Here is a 20,718-nt window from a genome sequence, read left to right as displayed (position 1 = left end):
CCCCCTGTGCAATGTCCCTGCCTGACTCATGGTGGCTGCAGCACAGTTCAATACGCAAAGACCAACTGTCATCCTAAGTGCTGCCAAACAGAACTGGCAGTTGGTGTGGCTCCTCTATTTGAATAGTGAGGGAAGAGTTGGAGGTAAAGATACAACTTTGGGTGCAGGGTTATGGGGTAAGGATGCAGTATTAGTAGCAGGGTTAGGGGATAAGGGTAAAGTATTGGGTTAAGTGTTGAGGGATAAGGACACAGTATTGGGTGTAGGTTTAGGGGGGGTAAGCATATAGTAGGGGGTTCAGGGTAAGGGAGTAAGTGTACAGTATGGAGTGTAGTGTTAAGGACACTAATTACAGAGGAGAGAGATGAAAATGTGTTACTACACAGGTGAGGGAGGGGAAAGTCAAATGTGTTACAAGGCAAGATGGAAATGGAAACAGTCTAAGGTCTATTGGTGCATACACACGGTCAGACGAACGATGAACTACGAACGATAAACGACAAACGATTTGAGCGATTTTACCAATGATTTCATGAACCACGAACGATTTTTAACAGTATTAAAATGAACGAAAATCGACCAAATCTGACTGCAAACACATCAGATGTCAGATATAGTTATCTGACAAACGGGAACGCGAATCGTTCATCGTTGCAGGGACACATATCAGATTTTCTTTCAGATATGAACAATTGAACAATTTTTAAAATAGTTACTGTACACATCTGAAGGAAAATCTGACCGTGTGTATGCACCATAAATCTAAGTCTAATGTCTAACTGGGTGGACAGTACGTCCTGCTTTTATTCTGGGGGAGGGATCTCTGGCCTTCAGCCTGATGACGCCCTGCACTGTGACATGGCCAAGCTGTGATCTTCCCATTGGGGGCTCCGTCCAGCATCCGTACAGGGTCCGCTGGCAACAAGGAAACGTTGGTGAGGTGCCGGGCGGCAGGGGGCGTACGCATTGGTGTAGTGTGCACATTGGTGGTGTGAGTGCCGGATGACGGCTGTCGGACAGCAGGGGGTTTCTTGCCAGGAGCAGTGACCGTAAAAAAAAAAAAAAAAAAAGCCTGGGGAGAACACTGCAAACTGTCTGAAAACAACTTGTTAAATCATCATAAATGTACCTGCTACACCAGCCCATTGTCCAAAGGCCACTACTCGCATTCCTCTATGATCCACCATTTTCTCATAATCAATCAGTCGAATTTCCTTTAAAAACAAACAATATGCTTATTACATGGTATTAACAAAATACATTTAAAGAGGAAAATAAAAGAAGAATGGATCAACATGCCGAGATGGTGAGTGAAACACTGATAGCCATATAGAACACTCGCTCGCACTTTCACACCATATTCAGCAAGGATGCCAATGCCAGTAACTTTGCAACAAAGCTGGATGCCTATGCATTTCTCTCCTTTTTTCATTTGTACAATAGCATTGATAGCAAACTGCAATGGCTGATTTAATATTGGTGGCAGAAAATGCTTATGCCTTATAGTTGCCGCACACACGGTCACCATTCCCCAGGGCCAGATTAACAATGGGGCGGATGGAGCAGCAGCACCAAGCCCCCCATCAAAATAGCTAAACGCACTAATACCTTGGTGATTAGATATAATGAATGTACCAGTAGCCAATAACAAGTGAGAAAGATACAGAAGAAAAGATTTGTTGTGGTACCCAGAACATTCTAAAGACAATATACGCAATAAATATAGAAGTATCTAATTTACTAAATTAAAAGACTCGTCTAATTGCTCCCAGGAGTTTACAATAAAACAAATTTTTCAAAAAAATCAATTAAAAAAACAAACAGCGCAAACATATGCTGATAAAATATCAGAGAATAGTTAGCAGCTGCTTCAGGTTACAATGTATCACTGCAATATTGAAAGATTGTATACATTTCAACCACTGAAGAAATAAATGACATTTAAAAGTACATAAAAAATATAATAAATAGACTCTCCGGCATCTAAAATGCAATAAGAACGTGGGAGAAGAACACAATAATTTGCAATATATATCCCCATAAGAGCCTCCATTTAAATGTAACTGGTTCTTGATATTAGTTCATTATCCGGTGATTATGTTAAAGTGTTTGAAATAACGGTGTCCATCAATACTGATTGCAATAAGGACACTATTCAATGTAGTGGCAGCTGTAAGTGGCTAAATACCGCAAGAAAAATGATAATACTTACACGTTTTAGAATTTCATCCAGCAAGGACATGTTGGCCTCTTGAGCTTTTATAGTGTGTGAAAAGAAAGCATAAGTCTTTGTGGGAAGAAGTTTCTCCTCTGGTGGTCTCTTAACCCCCACAATTAGTGAAGCCTCTGAGATATCTTCCTGAATAATTCCACCTGCTTTCATATATTCCTAAAAGTAAAATGTACACTTAAGTGCTTGCAAATATCACAATTTTACTTTACCAAAGGAATTTATAGACCATACGTGGCTGGATCCAACTTCACTCATATGCGAATAGGAAGCAAAAGAAAAATACTGGTTTAAATGTCTTTCTTAGTGGTGCTGTACATGATCTATATTGTTGAAATTGCAGAAAAGGAACTGGCATTTTTGTGGCCATATGGTTGTTTTACAACGGAAACAGGACAAGCACATGTAAAATAGCATCTGCCCTGACCCAGGGTAAGGGAGAAAACATCACTTTGACAACTACAATTCTTTGCAGAATGTCACTAGGGGGTTATCCTGTAAGAATATTTCCCAATGATGAATCATGCAGTTTTTAGTAATCACAAATTGCTGTAAGGTAACATTATTTTTATATCCCAATTGTAAATTAGTACAGCCATGGCCAAAAGGTTTGAGAATGACACAAGTATTGGTTTTCACAAAGTTTGCGGCTTCTGTGTTTTTAGACCTTTTTGTCAGATGTTACTATGGTATACTGAAGTAAAATTACAAGCATTTCATAAGTGTCACATGCATTTATTGACAAATATGCAAAGAGTCAATATTTGCAGTGTTGACCCTTCTTTTTCAAGACCTCTGCAATGCGCCCTGGCATGCTGTCAATCAACTTCTGGGCCACATACTGACTGATGGCCGCCCATTCTTCCTAATCAATGCTTGGAGTTTGTAAGAATTTGTGGATTTTTGTTTGTCCACCCACCTCGAGGGTTAACCTTTCAGTCCCAATCTGGACCAGGGTCCCCATAAAATATGGGACCTTAATTCATCAAGCTCCGAAAATACTAGTTTCAGAGCTTGACAGCGGGATCCTACGCCATATTCAGATAGTGTTGATTCCCGGGCCCCATTCCTTCTGATGGAAAGGAAGTCTAGGTTGCAAAAAGGGATCCTTTCTATCCCTACGTCCCTACTTGGCATCGTCCACCGCACATTGGGTTTTTCGTGCGCATGCGTGAACCCTTGTTCAAGGTTTACTGCTAGAGTAATAGTGATGATAGCTAACGAGGAGACAGAATTTTAGGATCAGCTTTCCCCATTCGGGAGCAATGTTGAATTGCTCTAGTGTTTTAGTATCCACTGCTGCACCTCCCAGCAAGTTTAATACTAAATTAGCACTGCCAAGCAGCAGTGCTTTATGAATAGAGCCCCTAATCTTTTAATGTGTTCCATTTTTGTTCTGTGTTGAAGCCAAATTAATGCTAATGCAGCAGCTCATGGGCCCTAAACCGCTGTGGTGCATTGAAAGTCGCATCATCGAGCGGACATCAGCAACACCACCGGACATTACAGCAACCCTGTTGTTTTTCTATGTGGTCTGTGACACTAGCATGCCCACCGACGAAAGCCACCACCCCCAGTCACCGCCCAGGAACACCTAAAAGAATTGCATAAATTCAAAATCAATTAAAAAATACTTTATTCCTTATACTTTTACATTGTTAAATAAACATTTCAGGGTTATGTTTTCCACTATGGTGGAAGTAAAAGGCCAAATCCGAGAAGCTCTCAAAAACTGGCTTGACAAAGCGGTAACCACATTCCCACTTGCTGCTGGCCATGCCTAGTCCTGGGCTTTTACCACTGCAATTCCCCTATTTGCCCCTACATGCCATGATTCCATTCTACACCTCTGACTGCTGCTATACTAATGTATTGGTACTGACTGCTGGCATATAGGGAGTGCTGCTATAGTCCTGTATGGATTCCGGCATATGGGCAGTGCTACTAGAGTGATGTATGGGTTGCGGTTGCTGTTACAGGCTGAACCTAGCAACAGAAATAGTAGCCCCAGAGTCCATTGGTATATCTTGCTACTAGATTTTTTTTTTTTAACTTTGCAACTTGACTTGCCCCCAACATGTTGACCAGGCATAATTCAGGCCTGGGAGGAGGCACCGTAGCACTTGCCTGCTATACTTGCCTGCCCTCCCGATTCGGCCGGGAGCCTCCCGAAAATTGTGTCGCCCCCCGGAAAGGCAGGCAAGTCTCCCAGCGGCCGCTGACCATCATTTTGGCCCCGGCCCGCTTCACAATGCCTGCAATATGTAGTGGGGGCGGGGCCAAAATTACACAATCATGTGGCCCCACCCACAAATGACCGTAAGCTGTCTGGCCCTCTTGCGCCGGCCACGCCCCCCTGCCATGCTGCTACTGAAAGGGGCAGCCAGAATGTCGGCAACCATGCTCCACGCTACTCCATTATAATATACTGTAAGGTCTCTGACAATCTTCTGAGTTGCAATCTCTATAATATGGACTAATTTAAGGTATTCTTATACACTGGCTTACTTTACCACTAGCAAGTGTGGGGGGAGGAGAAGGGAACAATTAAAGCATAACGTAGATGTAGTGCGGCTTTTTTTTTTTTTTTTTTAAAAGGGGGCATATCAGGTACGAATTGCCTGAAAGCGCATGTGTACGATTTGCATTCCGAATGTTTCCCGATGGTTACTACTTTAAGATTCAAATCGAAATTGTGGTAATTGTGGTAACAGTGGAGTGGCTAGCCAGATGCAAATCGAAATTTTACACAGAAATGCAATTTTAGTGCGCGTTGCTATGTGCTAACAGGGGAGATGGCTAGCCAGATGCAAGTCAAAAATTTCACACAAACGCAATTTTAGTGCATGTTGCTGTGTGCTAACAGGGGGGGTGGCTAGCCAGATGCGGACTGAGAATCTGCGCCTCCGTAGGACTTGTGCAATCTTCAATGGAGCGTCTTAATACGCATAGCGATGGATTGGCACCGCAGCTGGCGGGCGTCTCAGTAGTAAGCATTAGTATAAAGACGCGCTCACAGTTGCAACAGAGTCCACCTTTGAATAAGGCCACAGACTCAGGCTTCACACTATTTTAAGCAATGGTTGTATAAGTAAAAGTTTAGTTTAAAGTGAGGTTAACTAAGTGTAGAAAGGGAAAGCATCATCTCGGTCTCGTTTTATGCTTTTCAAGGCATTACAATGAAAACAAGATACACGAAATGTCACATTTTTCCTTTTAGCTGTGTTATCTTGTAAGAAAGAAAAGGGTCTTGAATTCTGTGAACAAATTACTTTTATTGTGAATATTACATGTACTGAAGAATAGTGCCCGATAGATACATAAATGCTCATATACTTGACCCTATGTACAAACAAAACACTGTGACTATAACGGTACTTGTAAACAAATGAATGACTGAGCTCAGTCCGTGTAACTGTGGATGTCCTCAGGAACTGCCAATTTGTAACCCATAAAAGCTAGATGATTACACTGCAAAACCAACTGCATATGGTTCATGGCTACTGTTCAGATGTAATGTATTGTTTAGTTGATTGACATAATGCCCTTTTTTTGGTATCCTTTAGATGAATAGCGACCCTTATGAAATAGTGGAAATAGAAAAATGTTACAGCCATTATGTTTTCAGTGGCTCCACTGTCACACTACCTTCCATGGGCTTACAAGATAGCACTCATGTCATCATGTGGGAGACTCTACTAAAGAAGTTTAATATTCAAGGTTACAGCTTGGATAATTATCAAATTCCATGATGCAGTCAGTCAGTAGTCAAAAAGGGCCAATAGCCAAAAAAGGAAATATGATTTATATGAAAGCAAACAAACCGTAACACACAAACACACACATACACATTCAGATATCGTTTTACACATGTATTAGATGATGCTTCTGAGTAACAAATATAATATATCAACAATTTATTACTCTGATTTTAAGTGCAAGGACTTTCATTATGTGCACTATCCCAGTAATGTAATGGGGAACGTCACCTCCTTTCGCTTTCAATTATGTTTCGTGCGCTCCTTCCCAATCATGTATACATTAACCACTTGCCTGGCATGGTCACATTTTTCTGACCACACCAGGCAGTGCTTTATCTGATCTGGTCTCAATATTTCGACCAGTCAGATAAACAGTGTGGGCGGCTGCAGGAAGAGAATCTTCCTACAGCTGCAGCTCTCAGGGAGAACCTCCGGTCACTCTGCTCCCCTTCACCCTTCCCCAGTGTCTCCTGTGCTGCCGATCATGGTTGATCGGCCAGCACAACAGGACGCCCTCACCCAGCAGCTGCTGGGAAAAAGTAAATTAGCCCTTCACCACCAAGTGTACCTGGTACATGAAGCCACTGGGGGTGATCCGATGTTTTGAGGTTACAAATATTAAAGAAAAAAATTATTATTTTTTAATGAAATAATTTTGGATAAGTTGAAATAGATGTTCTTCACTCATAAAAAAACTACAATTTCTGAGCGGTTTTATAAAAAAGAAAAGTCAGTTAAGTGATTAACAAAAGTAATCAAGCAACGCACGAGAGACAGCATCAGTGTCTGGAGTATTGTAGCTGCAGTCGCTACAGGGCCCATGGTGAGGGAGGCCGTTCAATTCTGTGTCGCTCTCCTGTTCCAAACAGCCCAGATCACTGCCTGAGGTCGCCAATGTGATCTCAAAGCAGAGAGACTCTTCTGACCACACACACTGACTGCAAGCTCCAAACCGTGCATAGATAATAGTTTCCTGGATCCATACCCGCTTAAAAATAACACTGGGCAGCGCTCCCAGCCACCGAGAATAGTCGATAAGTCTCCCGGAGCCGGCCACCATCTGCCTGCACACCCACCCCACCCCACCCCCGTGGCTGCCCACTAACTAAGCAAAAGTGGAAAGAAATTCACGTTAAGTTAACATAGGTCTCAGTAGAAGTTAATGGCAAAGTAGGACAAAAACCTTATTTTAAAGGCAAACATGTTGAAACACCGTGCAGTACCTGGGACACTCCCTGCCAATGAATAAGAACATATTTAGAAATTTTTAAATAGGAAAATATGACCAATAAACATGTAATTTTCTCTAAAAAGCATAAAAATGTGTTAAATGATGTTGGACATGTATGTTAGGTGTTGTATTGATGGGAAGGGGGGGTTTTGAACTTGCAGATAGGAGTTACAAGCGTTTTTTCAACTTTCAACAAACTTGTATATACACACACTTAATCACTATAGAAACATTTTATTGTATGTTTTAATAAAATACTATGGGACTATTTATTCCCATCATGTGAGTCCACTACACGATGAAGAAAGACAGATGAAAGAAGAAAAAAGGGATGAAAGGTACACAGATAAGTTGATATTTATACAATTTTCGGTATGCAGTCCAAATCGGTGTGATCTTCTATACAGATTATATGTATTATTACTTTATTGCTATCCCCTTGTCTTTTATATTTCTGGAGTACTGGGTACACAAAAACAATAGATTCTGGTGTCTACATATCAGAAAACAGATACGCCTGCTATAGTTTTACCTATGGTAGGCGACCACTTTTATGTATATCGTTTAGAATCCAAACTACTGCACTATTAGTCGCCCGTCTTTCTATACCCTTCATATAATCTTTCACCTGACAACCAATCAGCCCCACTAAAAGCCTGCTACCACTTCCAATAGAATAAGGCAGTGTACATGAAATAAAGGGCCTGAGTCTGGCTGGCACACACTGCCGTTTATTTCTCTTCTGTGCATACGTATGACGCACTGTGCATGTGTCCGGGTAGCGTGCGCACAGAATCGGAGCAGAGATGAAGGGCGCACGGGAGAGGCACAATCTCAGAGTTTTTTGGGCAGTGACAGAGAGGTGTCTTAGCGTATGCATGGAGATGGTCTGTTTTATGGCCGTGTCTGTGAAAGTGGTTGCATCCAAAGATGCTCAACCGCTCACATAGGTGGCCATGCTTGGTTGCAGAAAACGCACCTGTGTCATAGAGCAAGTGCAAGTTTTGATGGTGCGACTAAATACTGTACACACCAATTAGTATCTTTGCATCTAAGGATGCTGACCGGCCTTGCACATTCAGATGCACGGATGTACGCATTTGCATAAAGTCGCAGACAGGCGACCACCAACAGACGTAGTCACGCAGGCATGAATTCCTAAGATATTGTTAATATTTTAATATTTATTTGTACGAATCCTCTAAGGAAAAAGTTGGTGTGCGTAGGGCCGTAACTAGGGGTGTGCGACACGTGCTGTAACAAAAAGCGGAGTGCCCTGGGGGTGGTACCACCGCTGCCCCATGGCTCTTGTTACTGGCACCCTGCAGCCATTATCGCTGCTGCAGTGCCGGCCTTTGGACGCTCCAGGTAGGCATCCTGCACTCTGTGCAACATCATGCACTCAGGGGGCGGGGTTGGCACAGGGCACCCGGCCAGCTTCTTACAGAGATAGATAGATAGATAGATAGATAGATAATCATAAACCACATAATGGTACAATCAATTTGCATGAAGTATCAGAATATTCCAAATAAATGTATACCTTCTCGTGTATAGCTCTTCTATTTGATGGCTGCACCAAGACTTTGTAGCTAAGGTTTGTAAGTTCTTTGACATGTTTTGGTGCAAGAGGAGCTCGTCTCTCCCAGGCATTGATGTCCTCCCTCCTTATTGCCAGTACAGCTCTATGGTGATGACGTATCAAACGGTGAAACGCTGCATTATATCTCCTGCACTTCACAACTTGCCACATTGTGACACCTAATAATGTTAAAACATTTTGTAAAAATTAGAAAATGAAATTGAGCATAATAATACACCAATAACGATACTTAAATTGGAATATTTTTGGCAATAAGGAGGATTCAAAAGTCAATTATAACTAAAAAAGTTACATTGTAGATAATTTTGCTTAAAAGAGCATTTAAATATAGTATTCTGACAAACTAACCTTGTCAAATGTAGATTAGCAATGGTGTCAAATTATGTATGTTTTCTTTAAGGGCTTTCGGTGATTTCGATTTTTATAAACTCTGCATTTTAAATATGCAATCCATCTAAGGGCATTGCTGGATTAACATAAGTGCTTGGGCGCTCACGCTCAGGCCTCCACATACAGGGGCCCCACAAACTTAGCTACATCACCAGCGTGGGGGGGCACTGAGGCATATGTGAACTGATATTTGTGTGTCAGAATGCAAACTGGGGGCACTACCGTGTGTAACAAATTTGTGGAGACACATTATAATTTTTAATAACAAAGTTACAGGTAGGGGCCCCACAAGTTAGTTGCCATGCGGTCCCAACAAACCTTTATCTGGCCTATGGGTATGAGTATTTGTCAACAGCTATTAACCATTTGTAAAATTGTCCTAATTAAAATTCTGACACTTGACAATAACAGACAGACAAAGCAGTAAGAGGGTTCTGTTCATGATTTTACAATGTACAGGAAAACATAAGTAGAATACAATAGATACAGTACTACATACTGCATACTAGCTCCAGCCAGATTTTAAGGGCAATAAATAGGTTACCAGCCTGAGGAAGTGGTCAGATGATCACGAAACGCGTAGCTCTACAGCTGAGGAGACCCAATTATTCTTTAATAGCTTTTTTCCTGCTCGTCACCATTAGGGTTTATTTTAACCCTTAATAGCCTCCTGTTTTCTCCATCATGCTAGCACACATGCGTTGTATTTATAAAAAAATGTTCCCTATGTGTATTTAATTAATCTATGTGCATGAGTATGTTTGGCTTTATTTGTAACAAAAGCAGTATTTATTTTGAAACATACCCTCAATTCTTGATTTTTTTTTTTCCAGGGACAATTGCAAGGTTCCAGTTAGGTATATACTTGCGTACTGAGGGCCTGATTCAGACCCGATCGCAAGCGCTGAGCACTCACAACCGGGTCGATGGTGGCCCACAGCGCATACGCACGATGGAGCCGACTCAGTTGTGCGCATGCGCGAGACCCGGCTAGCGACGGGCAATCCGTCGCTCCGGATCTAGCATCAAAGGGGGCGAGCCGCGAGCTGTCGATGTTGAGTGACAGCTCGCCCCGTTTGGTGGGCCGGGCCGGGGGGGTGGCTGCCCAAAAGGTAGGCGTTCCCAAGGGAACGCTTGCCATTTGGGGGCGTCCCCACTGGCATCACTGTTAGAGCCGAAAGCTCTCTGGGGCTTGCGATGAAAGAGACACTACCACAAGGGTCTCGTCGCAAGCCCGATGGCCGCAATGGTCTTGACCATCGCGACCATCATCATGGCCGCTCGCTATAGCTGTGGGTAGTCACCTACAGCTATGCGAGTGGCCAGGAGGCCAATCCTAAAAAAAAACAGCGCCCGCCCTGATTCAGAGCGAGCGCCTCTGAATCAGGCCCTGAATACACAGTGTAATCTAAGTAATATATCCCTACGGACATTGGGATATATTATAATTGTCCAAACCCTTATATTCACCAACAATAGGGAAGTACAAGCACTTAGAGGAATAATTATCCCATGTTTATTGTAAACTACACACTATGGGGGTCATTCAGACCCACTCGCGAGCGGCAGTACGCTCGCAAGTGGGTCGATGTTCCCCACTGCGCATGCGCACGACGGAGGGAGCTCCGTCGTGTGCATGCGCGAGACCCGGCGAGCGACGGGCTTTCCACCAAAGCGACGGGTCTCGCACCAAAGGGGGCGTGCTGTCGATGTTGATTGACAGCACGCCCCCTTTGGTGGGCGTGCCGGGGGCGTGTCTGTCAGACGGAGGCGTTCCCATGGGAATGCCTACCGTCTGATGCCGGCCCCACTGACATCACTAGTGATGTCAGTGGGAGTGATTTTGGCTCTGATAGAGCCAAAATCACTCCTGGCCTTGCGGCTGGGAAACCCGACCGCAGGGTTTCCCTCGCAAGTCCGATGGTCGTGATGGTCAAGACCATCGCAACCATCTTTTTGCACACTCGTATATGCTGTGGGTGGTGACCCACAGCTATACGAGCGTCCAGGAGGACGCTCCATTTAAATGGAGGAGGGCCCTGAGTGGGTCGATGTTCCCCACTGCGCATGCGCACGACGGAGGGAGCTCCGTCGTGTGCATGCGCGAGACCCGGCGAGCGACGGGCTTTCCATCGCTCGGGGTCTCGCACCAAAGGGGGCGTGCTGTCGATGTTGATTGACAGCACGCCCCCTTTGGTGGGCGTGCCGGGGGCGTGTCTGTCAGACGGAGGCGTTCCCATGGGAACGCCTACCGTCTGATGCCGGCCCCACTGACATCACTAGTGATGTCAGTGGGAGTGATTTTGGCTCTGATGGAGCCAAAATCACTCCTGGCCTTGCGGCTGGGAAACCCGACCGCAGGGTTTCCCTCGCAAGTCCGATGGTCGTGATGGTCAAGACCATCGCGACCATCTTTTTGCACACTCGTATATGCTGTGGGTGGTGACCCACAGCTATACGAGCGTCCAGGAGGACGCTCCATTTAAATGGAGGAGGGCCCTGATTCAGAGCGAGCACTCTGGTCAGAGCGTCCGGCTCTGAATCAGGGCCTATGTTGTCCTCTTTCTCACTACTCTTCTGAGCATTCCAAAGTCTACATTACAGACATTTGGACTAGCTGAAACACTACTGCACCAGCAACTACCGATGTGATGTTTGTCCAAAGCCTTCCTGAGTTGTACAGAGGGTGAGTAGAACTCCCATTTATATCCTCTCTACGAATTCCAACAATGTACAGCCATGGCCAAAAGTTTTGAAAATGACAAGTATTGGTTTTCAGAAAGTCTGCTTCAGTTTTTATGATGGCAATTTGCATATACTCCAAAATGTCATGAAGAGTGATCAGATGAATTGCAATTAATTGCAAAGTCCCTCTTTGCCATGACAATGAACTTAGGGGGTCATTCAGACACGTTCGCGAGCGCAGGACGCTCGCAAGCGGGTCGATGTTGCCCCACTGCGCATGCGCACGACGGAGGGAGCTCAGTCATGCGCAAGACCCGGATATCGACGGGCTCTCCGTCGCTCCGGGTCTCGCACCAAAGGGGGCGTGCTGTCGATGTTGATTGACAGCACGCCCCCTTTGGTGGGCGTGCCGGGGGCATGGCTGCCAGACGGAGGCGTTCCCATGGGAACGCCTACCGTCTGAAGCCGGCCCCACTGACATAGAGCCAAAATCACTCCAGGGCTTGCGGCAGCGAGACCCTACCGCAGGGTCTCCGTCGCAAGCCCGATGGTCGCGATGGTCTTGACCATCGCGACCATCATCATGGATGCTCACATAAGCTGTGGGTGGTAACCCACAGCTATGCGAGCGTCCATAAGGCCGCTCCATTTTCATGTAGGAGGGCCCTGATTCAGAGCGAGCGCTCTGGTCAGAGCGTCCGGCTCTGAATCAGGCCCTTAATCCCAAATACAACGTTTCCATTGCATTTCAGCTCTGACACAAAAGGACCAGCTGACATGTCAAAGATTCTCTCGTTAACCCCGGTCGAGAGTGTTGATGAGGACAAGGCTGGAAATCACTCTGTCATGCTGATTGAGTTAGAACAACAGACTGGAAGCTTTAAAAAGGAGAGTGGAGCTTGAAATCATTGTTCTTCCTCTGTTAACCATGGTTACCTGCAAGGAAACATGTGCAGTCATCATTGCTTTGCACAGAAAGGGCTTCACATACAAGGATATTGTTGCTAGTAAGATTGCATCTAAATCACCCATTTGTCGGATCATCAAGAACTTCAAGGAGAGAGGTTCAATAGTTGTGAAGAAGGCTTCAGGGCACCAAAGAACATCCAGCAAGCGACAGAACCGTCTCCTAAAGTTGATTCAGCCACGGGATCGGGGCACCATCAGTGGTGTGAGTGTATCTTCAGGCACAGTGAGGCAAAGACTTCTGGAGGATGGCCTGGTGTCAAGAAGGGCAGCAAAGAAGCCACTTCTCTCCAGGAAACATCAGGGACAGACTGATATTCTGCAAAAGGTACAGGGATTTGACTGCTGAGGACTGGGGTAACATTATTTTCTCAGATGAAACCCATTTCAGATTGTTTGGGGCATCTGGAAAAACGCTTGTCCGGAGAAGGAAAGGTGAGCGCTACCATCAGTCCTGTGTCATGCCAGTAGTAAAGCATCCTCAGACCATTCATGTGTGGGGTTGCTTCTCAGCCAAGGGACTGGGCTCACTCACAATTTTGCCTAAGAACACAGCCATGAATAAAGAATGGTACCAAAACATCCTCCAAGAGCAACTTCTCCCAACCATCCAAGAACAGTTTGGTGATGAACAATGCCTTTTCCAGCATGATGGAGCACCTTGCCATAAGGCAAAAGTGATAACTAAGTGGCTCGGGGAACAAAACATTGAAATTTTGGGTCCATGGCCAGGAAACTCCCAAGACCTTAATCCCATTGAGAACTTGTGGTCAATCCTCTAAAGGCGGGTGGGCAAACAAAAACCCACATATTCTGACAAATTCCAAGCATTGATTAGGCAAGAATGGGCGGCCATCAGTCAGTATGTGGCCCAGAAGTTGATTGACAGCATGCCAGGGCACATTGCAGAGTTCTTGAAAAAGAAGGGTCAATACTGCAAGTATTGACTCTTTACATAAACTTTATGTAAATTGTCAATAAAAGCCTTTGACACTTATGAAATGCTTGTAATTTTACTTCAGTATACCATAGTAACATCTGACAAAAAGGTCTAAAAACACTGAAGCAGCAAACTTTGTGAAAACCAATACTTGTGTCATTCTCAAAACTTTTGGTCATGGCTGTATACTGCATATTTTTCTCTTCTCTTCATAACACACGTCAAAGAGAAGTACATACGACGGGTGTGAATTAAAAGATAGACACCAGATGTTAGACAGTCGACTGGGACAAAAGGTCGACACTAAAGGGCGACATGTACATATGGTCGACAGGGTCAAAAGGTCGACACAAAACATGGTTGACGCATGATTTTGTTTCTTAGCCCTAATCTTCACCCTAACCCTCACCTTGGGATTTTGGATATTGGAATATTCCGAGAGAATATTTGCATATAATAATGAGATATCTTTGGAATGGGACCCAAATCTAAACACAGAATGCATTTATGTTTCATATACACCTTATAGACACAGCCTGCAGGTCATTTTATACAATATTTTCAATAATTTTGTGGCTTAAACAAAGTTTGTGTACATACATGAAATTTATTTATGTTTCACATACACATTATATACAAAGCCTGAAGATTATTTTATACAATATTTTTAATAATTTTGTGCCTTAAAGTTTTTATACATTGAACCATCAAAAAGCAAAGGTTTCACTATCTCAGTCATGCTAAAATAAATTCCATATTTTGGAATATTTGGATATGAGACTAAACCTGTACTGCTATTAACAGCAAAATCTGGATGATGAAAAGTGTGGGGTCCCCCTGGAATTGCAACTGTTAGCACCAGGGCAAAATAGCAATGAAACAGTGTGCCTCCCCCCTCCCTATACCCCTTACTGAGAGCTAGCCCTAGGCCGGTCAGCATGGGGCTGTGTTCCTAGGGAGATACAGCGTGCACAAATAAAACACACCCTCCTCCACCCAATCCTTGGGGTAATATAAAGAATTACAAAAAAAGTTTTTTTTGGTGGTGAACTTCAGGTCCCAGCAAGTCCGGTCATACCTAGAGCGTTTGACTATGTTGGCGCCAGCATACCAATGACTGCCAGCAAAGGTGTAGCATATAGCCAATATACACGGAACACGTGTATGCTGTGCATCAGGAATCACTTTACTTTGGCACAACGCAGAGACGGTAGATTCCAGTGATCTATAAATTTCTCATTGCCGCAATAAGAAAACATAATTATCAGGTCTAAAACCCAATAATTGATAAATATGACCCTACATGTTTTAAAGTAATACAATTGCTTTCTGTCTATAAAGCAGTATTGTTTGTGTATCTCTGAAAATGCTGATCTCCTGAGACTTCAACTCACAACAGCAGCTCTGTGGACAAAAATACATTGTTAATGAAAAAGGAAAGAGAAGAAGGTCATACTTGTTCAAATAACTATGCGTTCCAACAGTGGTAAGTAGAAGAGCATCTCTGAATGCACAGCACATTGAACCTTGAAATGGATGGCCTATAGCAGCATAAAAACCATGCCGGGTTCCACCCCTGGCACCTAAAACTGAAGCTACAATGGAAACAGGCTCTCCAAAATTGGACAGTTGAAGCTTGGAAAAACGAATCTTGGTGGTTTATTTAAACAACGGCTTTACAAACTGGCCGAGTAGATGCATTTTTGCCTGCAGAATTTAAAACCGCAATACTTTTAAGTATAAAACCAGGTGTATTGTTTTAAATTCTGTGGGCAAAAACACCAATAATCTGCGGCTTTGGAAAGCTGACATTTAGTAAGTTAATGTCCTGAATTACTACATACAGGTTGAGTTTCCCACATCCAAATATTCTGAAATACTGAATATTTTTAGCATGACTGAGATAGTGAAACCTTTGCTTTTGGATGGTTCAATGTACACGAACTTTGTTTAAGGCACAAAATTATTAAAAATAAAGTATAAAATAACCTTCAGGCTTTGTGCATAAGGTGTATATGAAACATAAATGAATTTCATGTATGTACACACACTTTTTTGAGCCACAAAATTATTGAAAATATTGTATAAAATTACCTTCAGGCTGTGTGTATAAGGTGTATATAACACATATATGCATTCTATGAATAGATTTGGGCCCTATTCTAAAGACATTTCAATATGGAATGCAAATATTCCAAAATATGGAATATTCCGATATTCAAAATACCCTTGGACCCAAGCATTTTGGATATGGGAGACTCAACCTGTACTAGGGCCTAGCCGAGCAGCTCTGTCTCCGATGCTGTGCTCAGCTGGCATGCAGAGAGATGGGCGCATGCCAAAAGGCCACACCCCCATGACTCACGACATGCCCCCATAAAGTGTGGTAATGCCTCTGTCATGGAAACAGAGGGATTCCCATGCTGGAATACAGCCCAAGTCTGTCCCTGCTACATACAGATGAAAGGGACAGAATTAGAGCAAACAACACTAATCCATGAATCCAATCTTCCTTGTGGCAAAGGTTCACGCTAGTGGTGGTGTAAAGGTGTGGAGAATGTCTTTATTGCACACATTAGGCCACTTAATACCAATTGAGTATTGTGTAAAATTTCACAACCCGAGTATTGTACATCCCATTATGGCCAGAGTCTACCCATCTACTAATGGATAATTTCAGCTGGATAACGTGCCATGTTACAAAGCAAATATCATCTCAAGCTGCTTGTTCCATGAACATGACAATGAGTTCAGTGTATGCCAATGGCCTCCACATCAACTGATCTCATTTCAATAGAGCAGATTTGGAATGTGGTGGAATTTGAGAATTACAGCAACGGGTGTAGTAGGTATTACCGCCGGCCGCATGGTTCAAATCCTGACAGCGGCAGCCCGGCAAGGGTGAAGATCCCGATCGTCCATAAGGTAAGTAGTGCTAACCTAATTCTACCCCCTAACCCTCCCTTAGGGGTGCCTAACCCTAACCTCCCCCCGGGGATGCCTAACCCTAATACCCCCCCTTCCCCTAGCCTAAACCTAACCCTAAGTCCCCCCCGGGAGCCCTAAAACCTAACCCTCCCCCTCCCCGCGACTGTCTGTGCCCGGCTTACTTTCGCTCTGTATGCCGGGCGTCGGTCTTCCGGCGTACGGTTAATGACAGGCGTCGAGTTTAGGACGCCTGTCATTAGTACCACCCGGGATTAGAGAGTCTGGAAGCCGGTGGTCGGCATTTAGACCGTCGGCTTCCAGACTACATCCCACAGCAACAAATCTGCAGCAACTGTGTGATGCTATCAGATCAAACTCACCAATTATCTGACACTGGCATACACTGTCAAATAATCTGTCTCATGGCGAGCATATACAAACACAAATTATCACATCTGCCAGGCATGCTAAAAATGTTGCACACAGACCAATAATTGGTAGCTGTGGCGATAACAGGCTGATCGGGCTGATAATTTGCACAGTGTACAAATGTGTCCACATACATCTTACCTCTGTGTGCTACAAGTTGTGTTAAACATAACGGGTGAGCGCCATGCGACTCTGTATCGCTGAGCGTCTTTTCATGCGACTATTAATTTCAAATGAGTCTTATTCGCAAAGTGATGTGAATAGGACACACAAGCTTCTGCTGATAAAAATGATATGAGGCATGCCTATATTCTACATGCAACTGCGGGTGTATCTACATGCCAAATACTATGTTACAGTGTCACAGCTGTAGTATTTGGCATGCAGATACACCCACGACCTATTCGCATAGTTATGCGAATAATACGGATTTGAAGGTAAAAAGCCACACAATATGATGCTCTGTGCTACCAAGTCACACCACAGCATGGTGCACCTAAATGGCTGTTTAACACGCAAGGAAGATGTATGTGGACACATCTGTATGGCCACCATAACAAAAGTTTCCTAATTTATGCACGTTTAAACGGATAGACACTTGCTTTTTTATGACCACTCCCCCGTCACCAGCCCCAAATGCTCACAGCCCGATCGCAGCGCATGTGCAGCATGGCTGTTAAGTATGCACACTAGCGAACAATCGCCAATCTGCATACGCAGTTGCATCTGCAAACGCTTCTGAATCAGGCCCCAAGTTCAGAACATGGGGCTCCCTGGATTGGTATAAGTAAACTGCTTCAGAACATCAGTAAAATAAATTTAACACTTAAACTGGTATTTTTTACTAATGTAACATTTAACACTTTCACTTTAGCAACTTTTAAATATGCTAACCCCCATTTTCAGGTACCCCAAATTTGCTGTGTCTAGTTATCTGGACGAAAAAATATTGCTAAATGCTATTCTTCACCCCTTATGCAAATACGCTAATTAGCACCTAAGGAGACCATTTAAGTACCCCAAATACCTTCAGCAGGGCTAGTCAGGGGTATCGATAGTGATCCCCCATGTCAGTGCATCTTTGGTGGGTGTCAAGGTGATTTCCCCAAATCTGACAGGACTTTTCGCCGGTTTTCAGTTTCGCCGGGACGCGTTCTAGCATCCTTTTCAATAGGGTGAATCGCGGAGACGAGTGCGATACTTTTCTGGAGACAAAATTAGCGATGACGGCGAGAACTCCGGGACTTTTCACTGCCAGCTGAATACGGGCCTATGGAGGAGATTCAAACATTTTTTGGACTTGAGAGACTACCCCCTAAGTGTTTTTCCTGCCTTTTTACTGTTCGATGTGACAGCTGCTGAGCAGAATGGAGCTTCCCACACAGTACCCACCGCTGCCACTGGAGAGAAGACATGTACGCAGAGGTCCCGGACCATAGACATGCTCCAATGATAATGCTATCAGCCAGCAGCACCACCGCATCTGGGATGTACACTCTATCCTCCAGGTACTGCAGCAGTTCCTTCTCCACCCCTTCCCTCCTGCTCTGCACCCCCAGATCACCGCACCGCAAAAAAAACCACTGCTGGCTGCTTCATTAACACTACCGCTCGCCGGCGAGCAGGTCAGTATTAAACACAAGTTGGATATTGTGGCCAAAATAACACTCATTGATAAATGATAAATTTGATAAGTGTTAAATTAGTTTATTTAATATTCTGAACAAGTTTTACTGATGTTCTGAAGCAGTTTAGTTATGCTAACCCAGGGGTAGCCTGTCCCCATGTTCTGAAGTTGAACCGACTCAGTCATATAGGCAGCACCGACGGTGTAATGGTTAGCATTACTGCCTCGCAGCCCCAAGGTCGTGGGTTTGATACCTAACTGTGTGGAGTTTGTATATTCTCCCCGTGCATGTGTGAGTTTTCTCCAGGTACTCCGGTTTCCTTTCACAAACTGTTTGCCTCAGGGAACTTGCAGGGGTGACAGGTTGGTGGTTCAGTGGCAAATATTATTTTGTGTCAGGGGAAGGGGAGGTTAGTGCCTAAATCTAACCTCCCCCTCCCCGCACCCTAAACCTAAGTCTCCCCATATTGCCTAACCCTCTCTCTAATGCCTAACCCCGCACCCTAACCCTCCCCCTAATGCCCATACTTACCTTCGGGGTCGGGATTCTGGTGCCGGGATCCCAACAATTTCGGAACCGGTATTTCACCCATCGGCATCCCGCACACCAGGATGCTGACTAGATCACTTATGAATGGCCTTGCACTTGTAGCATCAGCATTATTATACTAACAAAAATATATGACTCATTTGGCCACGTAATCTCATACGTTTATGGCTAATATCCCATCTTTTTAAAAATTAACCAACAAATCACTGACATACAGTTCCATGGTAATAAAATACCTATTTTTATAAAGTACCAGATGTACCAGTCAGTCACTGACAAGCGCCTCAGTAGGTGGAAGTGCAGAAGCAGACAGGACTTATGGAATCTATATCTCGCAGAACAGTAGCTCAGTTATCACCCTGCCCTATGTACACTATCAGCTGCTAGCTGTTTTATGGCTCTGCCTGGATCCAGAGAAATCCGGGTATCACTGCAACGCTGAGTAAAAAGATCAGATGGCGGAGCTGCGATCTTACACCCTGACCTGTAGCCGGTGACAGGACAGAGACATGGACACAGGCCTGTAACCATGAGTAGGTAAATAATGCAGCAAGGCAGAACAAAGAAGAGACGCCGATCACCTACCTGCTAGGAGCCGGGAACCAGTGACAGGACTATAGCCAGCCGCCCGCTGCTCTTACACAACCCCGAATCTCCGGCGGCGGCGACCTACACAACTTTAAAGGAGAAGAAGGTCTATAACGGCTGCACCAATCAGAGCTCATAGCTAGACACGTCCTCCTGTCTCAGCCAATAGCGAGCGGCACTGGCAATGTGGTAACGCATATGTATATAATGCGTCACTGAGGAGGACTGGACGGTGTGGAATATATCCCGGTCACCTAATGTGTGTGCCTTCCCTCCCGGGCTCTGCACTCAATATGTGCATGTGCATGGCGCTGCAGCACGTACCACACACATGGCAGGACACGGCTGCAGGCGTCCTCATAATACTGCCTCATGGTGGTAGGGATCTCACTTATTTAAACAAATTGACTTTACATCAATAATATTAGTGAAATACGTTATGTACAAATTTTGCAATAGTATAATATGTATAGCTGTCATAATGATGCAAATAATTGCCAGAAAAATGTACATATACAGTGCTGCATTAACAGTTCATCCGGGATGGTCTCACAGGGACCCCCACAGTCATGTTAGTCCCTGTGCATAGCTACATCACAAGCATGGAGACACTAGGGTCTATGTACTAAGCCTTGAAGAGAGATAAAGTACCAAACAGTAAGCTCCTAACCAGGGCCGTAGGGAGGGTTGTGCAGCCGGTGCCTCCGCACAGGGCGGAATCCTTCAAGGTCACTGGCCGCTATCTGCCGGACTTCGGAGGTCTGCAGGAAGAGACCTCTTGGTGTGCTAC

At 44.4% G+C, this 20,718-nt stretch overlaps 1 protein-coding gene across 1 annotated transcript in view; it reads right to left on the bottom strand.

The window, feature by feature from the left end:
* The window catches only part of AASS (aminoadipate-semialdehyde synthase), a 97,763-nt gene extending 77,680 nt beyond the window's left edge, over positions 1–20,083 (bottom strand). Inside the window, exons 1-4 of the mRNA XM_088457659.1 lie at positions 19,926–20,083; positions 8,766–8,983; positions 2,213–2,389; positions 1,130–1,214 (exon numbers count right to left, since the gene is read on the bottom strand). Of these exons, the coding sequence (XP_088313785.1) occupies positions 1,130–1,214; positions 2,213–2,389; positions 8,766–8,975 (472 nt within the window). The 5' untranslated portion in view covers positions 8,976–8,983; positions 19,926–20,083. The remainder of the gene's footprint in view (positions 1–1,129; positions 1,215–2,212; positions 2,390–8,765; positions 8,984–19,925) is intronic.
* Between the last annotated feature and the right edge of the window lie 635 nt (positions 20,084–20,718).

Source organism: Taudactylus pleione, unplaced genomic scaffold (assembly GCF_031769625.1).
Source record: "Taudactylus pleione unplaced genomic scaffold, aTauple2 ptg000041l, whole genome shotgun sequence".
In the NCBI taxonomy this organism is placed as follows: domain Eukaryota; kingdom Metazoa; phylum Chordata; class Amphibia; order Anura; family Myobatrachidae; genus Taudactylus; species Taudactylus pleione.
The sequence above is the reverse complement of the archived record's forward strand: the minus strand, read 5'-3'. Positions and strand labels throughout refer to the sequence as shown.